Source organism: Typopeltis vanoorti, chromosome 17 (assembly GCF_054136105.1).
Source record: "Typopeltis vanoorti isolate ZY-2024b chromosome 17, IOZ_Tvanoo_1.0, whole genome shotgun sequence".
In the NCBI taxonomy this organism is placed as follows: domain Eukaryota; kingdom Metazoa; phylum Arthropoda; class Arachnida; order Uropygi; family Thelyphonidae; genus Typopeltis; species Typopeltis vanoorti.
The window spans coordinates 54,042,410-54,055,129 of NC_143565.1; the positions used below are offsets into that span (position 1 = coordinate 54,042,410).

The window sequence follows — 12,720 nt, forward strand, 5'->3', positions numbered from 1 at the left end:
AGCAATCCACATACTTCTTATGTATGTTTTTATCAACTTGTTGTCATTCACAAGAAATAACAGTATACATAGTTTCAGTGCAAAAATTTGAAAAGGGATAAATATATAATTTATTAGTTGTGAGACTTTAAGTTCACAATTAACTATCCAGATAATCTGCCAGCATAAAATTTCATCTTAGATTAGGTCTATTCACACATTCCTGAATGCTAATCATATCAAGTTCTTTGTAATATCTTAATATGATTCTGCCATTGATGCCATCTGCTCATTCCCTTATTTATTATTATTTTTTTTTTCAGAACTTGCTTATCTGTAATATTTAGTTTTTAATTAATTTTATTTCAAACCAAAGTTTTTATATAAGTTAAAATTGTCTGATCACTTTCTCTTCTCCTGCTAGTTCAGCAGCTAGGTTTCAAGTAAGTGGCATTAATACAGGCTAACATAACATTTTGAAAATTAAACATTAACTTTGAATTTTCATTTTTATACTCTTCTAGATGTTTTCTTTCTAATATGCCTCCCATTATTACTTACATTTGCACTTTTTCATATTGTTTTATGTGCTTTATGTATGGCTCTTGTCAATCCTTTATGGTCTGTTATAATGCATGACTTTCCAGCATTTCTTTTGTTCTCTTTCTTTCCTGCTATTTTCATTATATTTTTCCTTTCTTTTTAATTTCTAGCTTTAATACAAAATATGAATAAATTTTATGCAGTACTTCACACAGGATTGCTCCCAACAGCTGTATTTTGTAACATGAATTAACAACATTATTATTATTATCATTATTACATAACACCTCCAGGGAGTCCAAAGACTCATTGAGGGAGGGTACCTACTCTACAACTATCTGTCTCCATCACTCAATCCACCAACTAAAACGAACTGCAACTACACCTACTGCCCACCACCACTAGTTTTTTCACAGACAATCACAAACATCCATGCCCACTGTGGGATTTGAATCCACAGCCTTTTGGCTGGAAAGTGGTTATGCTAACGACTCAGCCAACCAGACTAGCATTATTTGTGAAGAAATTCAATTTGAATTCAAATTAAATTCCATAGTTTGTTATCTACTAACCATGCATCATTTCATTACACAGGTATTATCATTGTAAGAATGAATCATTCTATATCTGAATTCTCAAAGAAAAGAAAACAGAATGTGAATCATTATGCCACTCAGCCTTAAGGCATAAAGAAAATGTTCACTATGCAAATAAGCAAAGTAATAGGTGTGAAGCCATACAATGAAAATGTGCAAATCACATGGCCATCAAGATATACATATAAAGGTTTTCAGAAGATATATATATATAAATTAAAAAAAAAAAAAAGGGGAAAGGAGTGATGGCTGGAAGTCTGAATGTGAATGATTATGCAAATGAGCAAGGTAATAGTTGTGAAGCCATACAATACACAAATCATAGCTACAAGAAGATAAATGAAGGGGGAATGAATGAAAAGTTCTGATAAACAGCTAGACCAAAAATGAATGGTTTGTGCAACAAGGGAAAGACTTTTTTTTTCTCCAAGGATTGCAAATGATGCAGCAGCATTGTAACAAGTGTATAACATTTCATGGGGAATATGTAGAATAGTGTACAAGTTACATGGTTCTACCTGAATTCCTTTATGGTGATTATCACAACTTTCAATACACCCTCTGTACATAAAGTTTTTCAGAAGGGATTAAAAAAGCAGAGAATTCAAGAGAGAGAGAGAGAGAGAAAGTGCCAGAAGGGAGTGATGGCTGGAAGTCTCAAAATGCTGAATACCACAAGTAACTCCTTGTAAGAGAGAGAAACATATGAGCAAGGCTAATAACAAGGAGCCAGAACCTAAGCAAAATGTGGCAAGTGAGTTGTAGGAGCAAAACTTCATTATGAAGAATCGTCTCAGAAAGAAAAGGGAACTGTGTAATGAATTATTCACATCTTGGGCATAAAACCAGAAAAGTTTTAACATGAGAATTCATAAAGAGCCGAAGAGTTATGAAATGCAGTGTACAAAGTTTTTCTGGAAGACAGTGCCACTTACAATTAAAGGTAATGATATCAAATCTGCAGTAAATATGAACTTTCTAGAGATTGTTCATAGATGAATGAGTACTCTCACTAGAAAAAGGAAATTCCCTCCCTCGGTTACACTAATTGTAGACTTAGTGGGACTGTCTTATTGGGAATATATGCCATGATTAACACCAAGTTGACAAGGACTAAAGTATAAGACTGTAAATTGAAAGTTTAACTTGTAAATGTAAACTATGGTAAGGTATTTCGAATTATTTTTGAAATCTCAGTAAATAAGCTCATGTGACAATTAGATATAAAGGTTCTAAATGTGCTTGTGCTAGATTTAAATATGATTAAGTATGCATTGTGAACATCAACTGGTTTCTATTAAACTGCTAAAGTTAACAATATTTGTGCCTTTACTGAAGTCTGAACAAAGTCACCTTGCTATCTGCTATAAAATCAGAGAAACCCTCTGACTAAATAATCAGAAGATGAACCTGTTTCCCACCACTCAGAAGGATACAATATTTTTTTTCCCATTCATAATATTCAATCTCTAGAATGGCCTTATGAGTAAAATCAGTAATGAATTTGTCTTTGTCCTCAAAATGGATTTTTTTAAAAAGCTAGCTATATGCAACACTTAATATAATTTACTATTTGCAATTCTGTTGTGAATATGGCATTATAGTCTCATGGTTTAGAAGAGCAAAGTAGTGTAACTTAATAAGCAGGAGTGTAATCATTTATACACAGATATTTGTTTATCATCATCAGGAGCTTTCTTCGGTCCACTGCTGGACGAATGCCTCTCCATGTTGCTTCCATTTTAGTCAGTCTTTTGCATCTCTCCACCATAAATGTCCATAATGTCTTGTTATCTCATGTCCCTTCTAACCACTGATCTACCTGGTTTCTGATAACCAGTTCTTGGTTAATGCCATACAAGTTAAAGTAGTTATCAATTCTAATTTAATCTTCTACCTTTCTCTCACCCTCTCGCTCTTAAAACAATTATGCATTGACTTCAAAATGTTAGCAAATTCAATAACTCAACATATAATACATTCTTAATTACAGCTCAATTGGACATTAAGGCTTTTTAACACATTTATAATCTCTCTCGGATTAATTACGACAGAATCTCTATCTAACTGAAAGTTCTTAAAGTTCATTTCAAAAGCATAGTCATTTACATAAATCTTAGTTCTTCACTCTTTCTTCCATTACAAATTTTAAGATGCATTCTCTTAACACTGTTAGTCAATTTTCAAAAGGGGCTAGAACAAGTGAGAGTACTTATCTATTCTTTATCGGTTTTCTTCTGTCCTTTCTTCTTTGTTTCGATTCTGGTTGTCTCGATCTTATCGCCACGTGGGTTACATGTGCTTACCTGAGCTGGGCCTATCTCTCTGCTAAGGTTTTACATCGATTGCCCTCTCATTGATGGCCTACGGTTGATCTTGCCGAAATCTGCTGTGGTGTCATGCCGGATCCTTTCGTGAGTCAGCCCTCAAAGATGAGAGCTGAACTGCGATGAACTCTTGGAGCACACAAAGAGAAATGCAGGAACAAGAAAAAATGGGATGATTTACTTCCGTGTCGCGGGTTTTATACACTCCCCTAGAGCACCACCTTTCCGAGTTTGAATTTCTCTTATCGTCTCACCCATTGGTCTCAGGCTGGGTGACTTCACTGATCAACATACGGGACTTCTTGTTTCCGGGAACGTATGCATCATGATGTCTTCTCAGATGTGATGCCCTCGGGTGCTTACGCTGCTCTTATAGTATTAGGGCGATCTTTGCCCTATGTTGCTGAATAATACATATTCTTTCCTTTATAATATTTCACTAATGATTTCTCTCATATCTGTCCCTTTTGCTGACTTACATTCATGCTAGACATACAGATACATTAATTTAAATTCACATAATTCACAGTTTATCATACAAGATGTTGTTACAAAAAAAAAACATATTTTTTTTTTTTGTAAAAAAAATTATGTTTACACTGCACTAAAAGATAAGTATGCATATATTTTTTTGTTAATTGTTAGATTCTGGAATGGTGATGTCATGTAAAATTTGAAGTCACCTATTTCAGATCTAACACTATCGTGTAGGGGTTTTACTACACATTTTCATGATGGGTAATGGTACGTTGTTTTAGTGCATGCTGGTTTTCTGTAAGCAATATATGTAAGTTTGTCCTAATCAGAGATCCTGATCCTAGAAATGGGAGAGACTTGCTGTCTTCTAATTCTGTAATAAAATGGATGTGTAAATTTGCATTTTTAAGTACAGTATAAATTCTTCCAGGTGTTCCTAGGTCCTAGCCAGATGATAACAATGAAGATAATCAACTGTTCTGGCAGCAAACCACAATGGTCTATAATGCTAATGATAATAACATCTGGAAATTCAAAGAGGCATCTGAATGTAATATACTCCTACCTCACATAATCAAAATCAGATCTGGTCCTTTCATAAAACAATGGAAGTACAGAGAGTCAGGATATGATATCATGGTTTCTGTTTCAATAATACCTCATGTGAATGATACAGCAACATGCACATAATTGCTTAACTATTTTATCCATTTTACTTTGTCACCATTGTTTGAATGTTGCAGTTGGTTCTGATTATTATTATTATTATTATGTGACACCTCCAGGGAGTCCAATGACTCATCGAGGGAGAGTGTGCCAACAGCATTGAACGATTGAACCCCTTCCAACCACTAACCGTGCTTAACTTTTTGCATGAGCCATTAGTAGCAGAGGCTCTACCAATCGACCAACCTTTGCTGACAGTCCTAAATTACATTTTTTTTTTTTTCTTCTGAAGAAGCATCATGCAAGGAACACAAAACATGGTAAAGTTAGTAAACATCAATCTTTACATGTGGTTAATTCTAGCACATCTCTGAAATCAATGGATTACATTTAATTTCTTCAGTGAGGAACATCTGGAGTCGTGACATGGGAGAAACAAATGATGCTGCTTAGTTGCAGTTATTCCAAATTTTACAGATTGTTTAATTAGTCTTGCAAGGCATTTTTTCATTGCCAAATCTATACCAATTTCAAGGATGTGGAAGATGTTTATCCGAAACAAGAGCATTTAAAGGTTATAATTTTAATATTTACCTAAATCTTAAATTTTAAAAAAAATTAAATAAATAAATAACATGACCCTAAGTATAATTCCAGTTGTGCGTTCATCATAATGGGTTCGAATCCTGCTAGGAACATGGATATTTGTGACTGTCCCACTAACCAATTACCATATGTACTGCTGTGACCTGTATCCTGGTGCAGTATGACCCTTGATGTCTTTGCACCATAAAAAAATCAAAATCCATCATATTGGATATCTCATGTGCAGATGTTAGCCATTACAGCTGATGAGACATTAGTGTAATTAAATAACTTATTACTAACACCCAGTTCATGTCTCAATTGCATTTTACTAAAAGAATTATAATCACAAAAATATGTAGGTCTATAAGTTAATATTTTATCTTAATAAAATCTTTACGCACATGCAAGTCAGAGACGTCATTACACAATAACATGTTTCATAAATCTCTCTTCTTTAACATGTTAATACTAGGTACAACACAAGCTGTGTTGTTCAGTATTTGTCCATGGAGCAGAATGCAACAAATTACCTCATACTTCCAGTTTGCCATCTGTCGTGCACATTACAAATTATGTGTGTTTTCTAAAGATAAACCAGAGTTACATTAGAAGGGGAAAAAAGTTGTGTATTCTGGTTCTATAATTCACTAATAATTAAGAGAAATTCTTTCATATTCTTAAATTTCTAAAAGCATAGCTATACCATGAAGGCATTTTGCAAATATTAGTGTTTTACATGAAAATTCTACCAAAAAAAAAAACTGATCAGAAGAAGAAAGGACATATTACAAAGTCGAGCAAGCTATCCTCAAATGCATAACACATACTAATATAGCCCAGTGTGAGCATGTTAATAAATATCATCATGGGATTCATAGAAATTTATGAGATAGGAACACATCCTTTCAAACAAAACATGAAATTCTGAAATAATTATTATTTTTCAGAAAATAACAATGTATACTAAATATTAATTATAATAACTTTAATTAAAACTTTCCTATATTTTGGCAATGTTACACTGCCATTATCAAAATGTGATTATCAAGGACCACAAAACAATGATATGTGTACACAGGCACTAACACTGGGCAAATGAGGTTGAAGAAAGGTAACACCATTTAGGATTCAGACCTAGAATCCTAAATGGTGTCCCCTAGTGGGTAAATTGGGTGGTTTTAGATGTTGGGTTGAAGATCTGAGGATGAGTGCTTCTCAGATTTGTTCAAGTTTGGAAAGTTTTTCAGGGCTGAAGCAGATTCAAGGAAGAGCATTTCATATTTTTTTGAAAAACTTTCCAAACTTCAACAAATTTGGGTGCATGAAACTTCCAATTTGGGAAGCACTCATCCTCAGGTCACCATTACCTTGATGATGGTAATGTAACATTCCCAAAATATAGGAAAGTATTAATTAAAGTTATCATAATTAATATTTAGTATATGTTGTTATTTCCTAAAAAATAATAGTTATGAATAAGCCTTTCTACCATGATTCTGAAAGCTTTTATCATGTTGGGGTGTTTATCATAATGGATACAATTTTAATTAGCTAAAAGGCAGCATAGAAAGCATGTAGCATGAGAAAGAGAAATGTGATTATCAATATTTCCTGTAGATATCCAATATCTAAGTCATGTCACAATTTATACTACCTGAGAATTATCATACAACATCCTTATGACATATATGAATTTGTATATGTTTCAAAGACTTGGAGCAACTCTATGTGATGGCATCCAGACCATATGTTTTAGTGACCTGATTATCAAGAAACATTCAAGAAAAGAAAAAAAAAAAAAATTATACATTCTGAACTTTCAATAGATCAATTTAACATTTATGCATGAGTGTCATTACACAGTTCACCAAATATTTTCGTTTGCAATCTTCATAAAATACTATGTGCTGTTTTTGTTTACTACTTTTTTTATTATGTCGGCAATACCACCTTAAAAAGACTGTAAAATCATGTAAGTTTACCTCAGTGCAATTTTGTTAGGCTTAAATTACACTAATCACTTTACAAAAGTTGCTGTTCTATTCTTCATATATATATATATATAGCAAGTCAAAATAAATATTTTGCAGTGTATCAAAAATATATATTTTTGAAACTTGCTGCAAGATGTTATTTTGCACACATTGGATAATGTTCAATTTGTCCATACTGAACATTTGCAGTGGAGATATAGAGTCAAATCACCTGATCATCACCAAAATTTGCATACAGCATTTAAAATATTGTAATGTATAGTTGATATAGTCGATTCTCACTGTGGCAAACACTATTACAAACTCACTCACACTCTAACTACTGAAAAGCCCAGAAAGAGTGCAATGTCATTCTAAAGGAAATTTACCAAAGCAAACTATCCACCACAATAAACTATTCTCATTATCTCTAATATTTTCATTATAGTGAGAGTCAACTATATAAAATTATATTCTATCAAGCTGGGGTTAATGGAAATATTTACAGTGATAGAAGAAAATCAGCATTTATAATTTTTGTCTTCTTTTAATTATATATTATTTTCATTCTTTAATGTAAATAAATAACACCAACCTAAAACTTGTCTTACTACATCCACTATTCCGTGTCTTATATTCCTGCCATTTTTAAAGGATATTGCTGGAAAAAAGGGAAAAAAATGCAAGAAAGAATATTACACTTTGCTTTAGTGATATATGAAAAAAAAATTACACATGTATTTTTTAAAAAAATGGGCAACTTTATCTGTTTAGATGATTTTCATTCTGCAAAAGGAATCTTATGTTGCTGAGAAATGGTCAATAATAACTACTGTGTCTTACTAATACTATCTATTTAGTTCCTAGAGCTTGAATCCTTGAGTGATCAAATGTAATTATCAACAAAATATTACTGCTTATCAGATCATGCAAACATTTCAATTGTACCATCATTATCTTCAGAGTAAAATATATTATGCAGTAAAGCAAGGATAACAGTGCTGTTAATATAGAAGATCAACAAAAGCAATTACAAAAACATTAGACTGAGGTAGAAGAAGCATGATATTAATTAATATTGTTATGAAGAACAGTCTTTCAAAACTTTAAAACCTGATGCATCCCAATTTGGAAAATTGTGAAAAGCAAGTTTCATGTAGCTAGTTGTAATATTTGTTAGATATATAAATAAAAAGCTAAGCTTTACAAGCAATCGAGCCTCCCTTATTTACCAACCTGTAGATTTAAATTAAGTCAACAAATAATGTGAGATTGGAAAACAACGTGGAAGGTGAAAACCAAATACATGAGAAAAGATATATCAAAAAGTAGGATTAAAATTATAAATAAAACCAGATTATTGAATTTAGTAATAAATTTAGAGATTATAATTTAAAAAAAACAAAAAAACTATCAGCTAAAAATTAAAAACCTGCAGTAAAAACATGATATTCGTTCTTCACGATAGCCAGCAACATATAAATAATGGTGTGCTTGATGTTTTAGTGAATTTTTCATTAGATAAAAACAGAAAATAATAGTTATGACCTTGGTGAATGGTTCACTAGATGAAAAGTTAGTAGTTGATGCTTACTGCTAGAAATAATTGGGTCTCATTTTCTTTAAAATCAATAACAAGGAACTTGTCAATTTCAGGGTTGTGTTTCAATTGTATGGCATATTTCATTGGAGATTTTTGTAGAAAATATTGATAATGTGCTTTTGTTTGTAATTTTTCTTTGTGGTAGGATGCAAATAATGTGGTCTGGATATATTGTAATATAAGTAATGTTCAATTAAGAATGATTTTAAAGAAAGAATATGGAATCAATATAAAAGGTATAGCATCCAAATTGACAGTTAAATTTGTAAACAGCACAGTGAAATATATATATATATATATTAAAGATACCAAGCAATTTTATAAACTTGGTTTTAATCCTTTTTCCCAAGTAAGCAAACAAGCAGGTAAGTCAAGTTTGCACCTGAAGTATTTTCAGGTCTGAGGCAACTCATTATAAAGGTGGAGAAAGCTCTGATAACTTTCCTTAGTATCTCCCATAATGCAAAGCACATCTCCTTGTGGACATGTATGATGCTATGCATTATGGGAAGAGTCACTACCCAGACCAGTTTCGTCCTTTATTGAGGTCTCGTCAGTGGGAGCCAGACAATGAGATGCCAAGGTTGAAGTAATGCAGAACTTAGAAATTTTACCTATACAAGTTGCCACAAGGTGCTTTGACCTTATTAAATAAAAATCTCAGGATGAGAGTAAGATGTAGAAAGTTTTTTTACCTTGGGTATATATTATGTTAAAGATACCAAGCAATTTTATACGCTAGGTTTTAATCCTTTTTCCCAAGTAAGCAAACAGACAAGTCAGTCAAGTTTTTGACTGAACATAGTTCAGGTCTGAGGCAACTCGTAGTAAAGGTGGAGTAAAAAGGATTAAAACCTAGCTTATAAAATTGCTTGGTATCTTTAACATAGTATATACCCAAGGTAAAAAACTTTCTACATCTTACTCTCATCCTGAGATTTTTATTTAATAAGGTCAAAGCATCGTGAGACAACTTGTTTAGGTAAAATTTATAAGCTCTGCATTACTTCAACCCTGGCATTTTGGGATCTAGCACCCATTGACGAGACCTAAATAAAGGTCGAAACTGGTCTGGGCAGTGGTCCTTGCCTTTAATGCATAGCATCAGACATCTCTGCAAGGGGAAATATGCTTTGCATTAGGGGAAATACTAAGGAAAGTGTAACCTTTACTACGAGTTGCCTCAGACCTGAACTGTGTTCAGGCGCAAACTTGACTTACTTGTCTGTTTGCTTACTTGGGAAAAAGGATTAAAGCATAGCTTATAAAATTGCTTGGGATCTTTAACATATATATATATATATATATATATCTGACGATGTGTTTGGTAACTGAAGATGTTATGAATGTATAGGAATTTTAACATGGTATAAGTGTTAGAATTTTTATTTTGGGATGAGAGTACACAATTTTAGGCCAAACGAATAGCATAGTCTATTAACTGTTGAGGATATTGTAGAAAATAAAGATATCTTTGAGATTAAACTGTTCATTTTTGGTCTAAGCTGTTAAAACTGAGAACTTTAATTGTTAAAAGACCATAAGATTTAATGATTACAAATACAAAGAGCCAACAAGTTTCACTAGCCACTGTCTAGCATTTTCAAGGCTGTACTGATGTGAAAACAAATGCATCAAGTTACATGAAAACATACACTTTAGTTACTTAAATATAAAGAGCCAATAGGCTTCATTTCGGCGATATAAACATTATTAAATTAAGGGGGATATTAAATCCCACACTGTTTTAAAATCGAATAAGAAACTCAAAGATTGGATTCAGAGCGTTTCATGCCGAATATAGTAAACTATAAAAGTATCGGCGATTACTAGCGTGAGCTAATGCAAGTAGTCCTAGTACGTAGTACAATCTCGGGCAACTCGCAGCAATGGTGGTAAAGTTCTGATCGCTATTCTTGGATATTTTCCTGCCTATATTTGGCATGAAATTCTCTGATTCCAATCTTTGAGTTTCTTATTCGGTTTTAAAACAATGGGATTTAATATCCCCTTAATTTAATGATACACTTTAGTAACTGTTAGGCCATTACATTTGATAATTCGTGTTTGATGGCGTGCATGCGTTCGAATGCTTCAGTCAGAATCCGGTACATGACCATGTGTTGTGTAGTTTTTTGCATATTGTGGTTCTGTTGAGCCGAGAGAATTGATGAGATATTTCCATATGTCTTTAAGAATAGCACCTTGATTTCTATTTAAATTATCGCCACTGCTGCTTCTTTGAAAGTTCTGTGTCTGTAGTCATTCTCGATGTAAGGCATAGAACTGTTTTTCCAATCTATAACGTGATTTGATGTTGAGAAATGATGAGCTAAACCAGATGTGATGATTCTATTGTGATTGACATCTCTCACGTGTTCCTTCTGTCTTATTTCAAAACTTCTAGAGGTCTCTCCAATGTAAGAAAGGCCACACGTGCATGGAATTTCATATACTCCAGGAAATTTGAAGAAAGGTACCTCATCTTTGGGAGATCTTAAGACTTTCCTGATCGTAGTAGTAAACTTTCCATAAAGACTGACTGACCTGCAGAGGGAGATAGATGAGTTGAAAGAGGAGGTGGAATGTCTAGTGAATGAGAGCAGAAGTATGAAAGATAAGATTAGGAGAATGGAAGAGATAAATGCAAGGCAAATCAGAGTAGGAGAGAGAGAGAATTTAAGGAGTATGAGTGAGAGGTATGGGGGTGCTAGAAGAGGAGAGAATGGAAACAGTAGAAGAGAGGGAATGAGAGAGAGGTATGGGAATGCTAGCAGACGAGAGGATGGAAACAGTAGGAGAGACGGAATGAGAGAGAGATATGGAAGTGCTAGAAGAGGAGAGAATGGAAACGGTAGGAGAGATGGAATGAGAGAGAGGTATGGGAATGCTAGAAGACGAGCGGATGGAAACAGTAGTAGGAGAGACAGAATGAGAGAGGGATATGGAAGTGTTAGAAGTGGAGAAAATGGAAACAGTAGGAGAGAGGGAATGAGAGAGATGTATGGGAGTGCTAGAAGAGGAGAGAATGGAAACAGTAGAAGAGAGAGGTATGGGAATGAAAGAAGAGGAGAGAATGGAAACAATAGGAGCGAGGGAATGGTAAGAGGTGTAATGTATGGCGACTCAATGATCCGTGGTGTTCAAGATAGGATGCGTGAGGAGTGTTTGCCAGGAGGAACAATAGAAAGGGTGGCTATGGCAATTAAGAGAGGTGAAAGGGTGGATGAGATGATTGTGATGGTAGGAACGAATGACTTGAGTGGTAATGTAAGTCGGGCAGTGAGAGATATGAGATTTTTGCTTGAGACTGTACGGAAGAAGACACAGTGAGGAAAAATAGTGTGCGGGTTGCCTAGGTATGATAATGATGAGCTGAGCAGAAGAGCGGTGATATTGAATGGCATAATAGCGAGAATGTGTGACAAGAGAGGACTGGTATATGTGGATGCTTAGAGTGCGTTTGAGGAAAGAGAGGAGTTGTATGCGAGAGACCGTTTACATTTGAATGAGGAAGGGCGTAGGCATCTGGAGAGATTGCTGTTCTGAACGAGTCAGTGTGTCCCAGGGAGGATGATAGCAGGGGTGGCCTCTTGTGGGAATGGATACTTGGGAGAAGGGAGACAATGTCAGGTAACACTGAGCCCAGTGGAGTCTAGAAGGGATAAGGCTGGGTATAGAAACAATGGCATTTATATGCTGTATACTAATGCCAGGAGTATCCGGAATAAGGGAGAGGAATTGGTGGCGCAGATAGTATCAGCCTGGCCAAAAATTATTGCGATCACTGAGACGTGGTTGACAGAAGAGGATATAAAAACAGGAATAGAAGTCGCTGGGTATAGCATTTTTCATCAGGATAGGAGGGGAAAGCGTGGTGGTGGGGTGCTGCTTATGATAACTGATGACCTATGTCCTCTAAGAGTGGAGAATTTGGAAGGAAGTGAGACAAATGATTTTGAGAGCGT

The 12,720-nt window shown here is 34.2% G+C and overlaps 1 protein-coding gene across 1 annotated transcript in view; it reads right to left on the reverse strand.

Annotated features, from left to right (window-relative positions):
* Positions 1 to 12,720, reverse strand: part of LOC150097399 (proteasome activator complex subunit 4-like) — a 646,748-nt gene that overhangs the window by 339,832 nt on the left and 294,196 nt on the right. Inside the window, exon 22 of the mRNA XM_090407543.1 lies at positions 7,745 to 7,810. Within this exon, the coding sequence (XP_090263669.1) occupies positions 7,745 to 7,810 (66 nt within the window). The remainder of the gene's footprint in view (positions 1 to 7,744; positions 7,811 to 12,720) is intronic.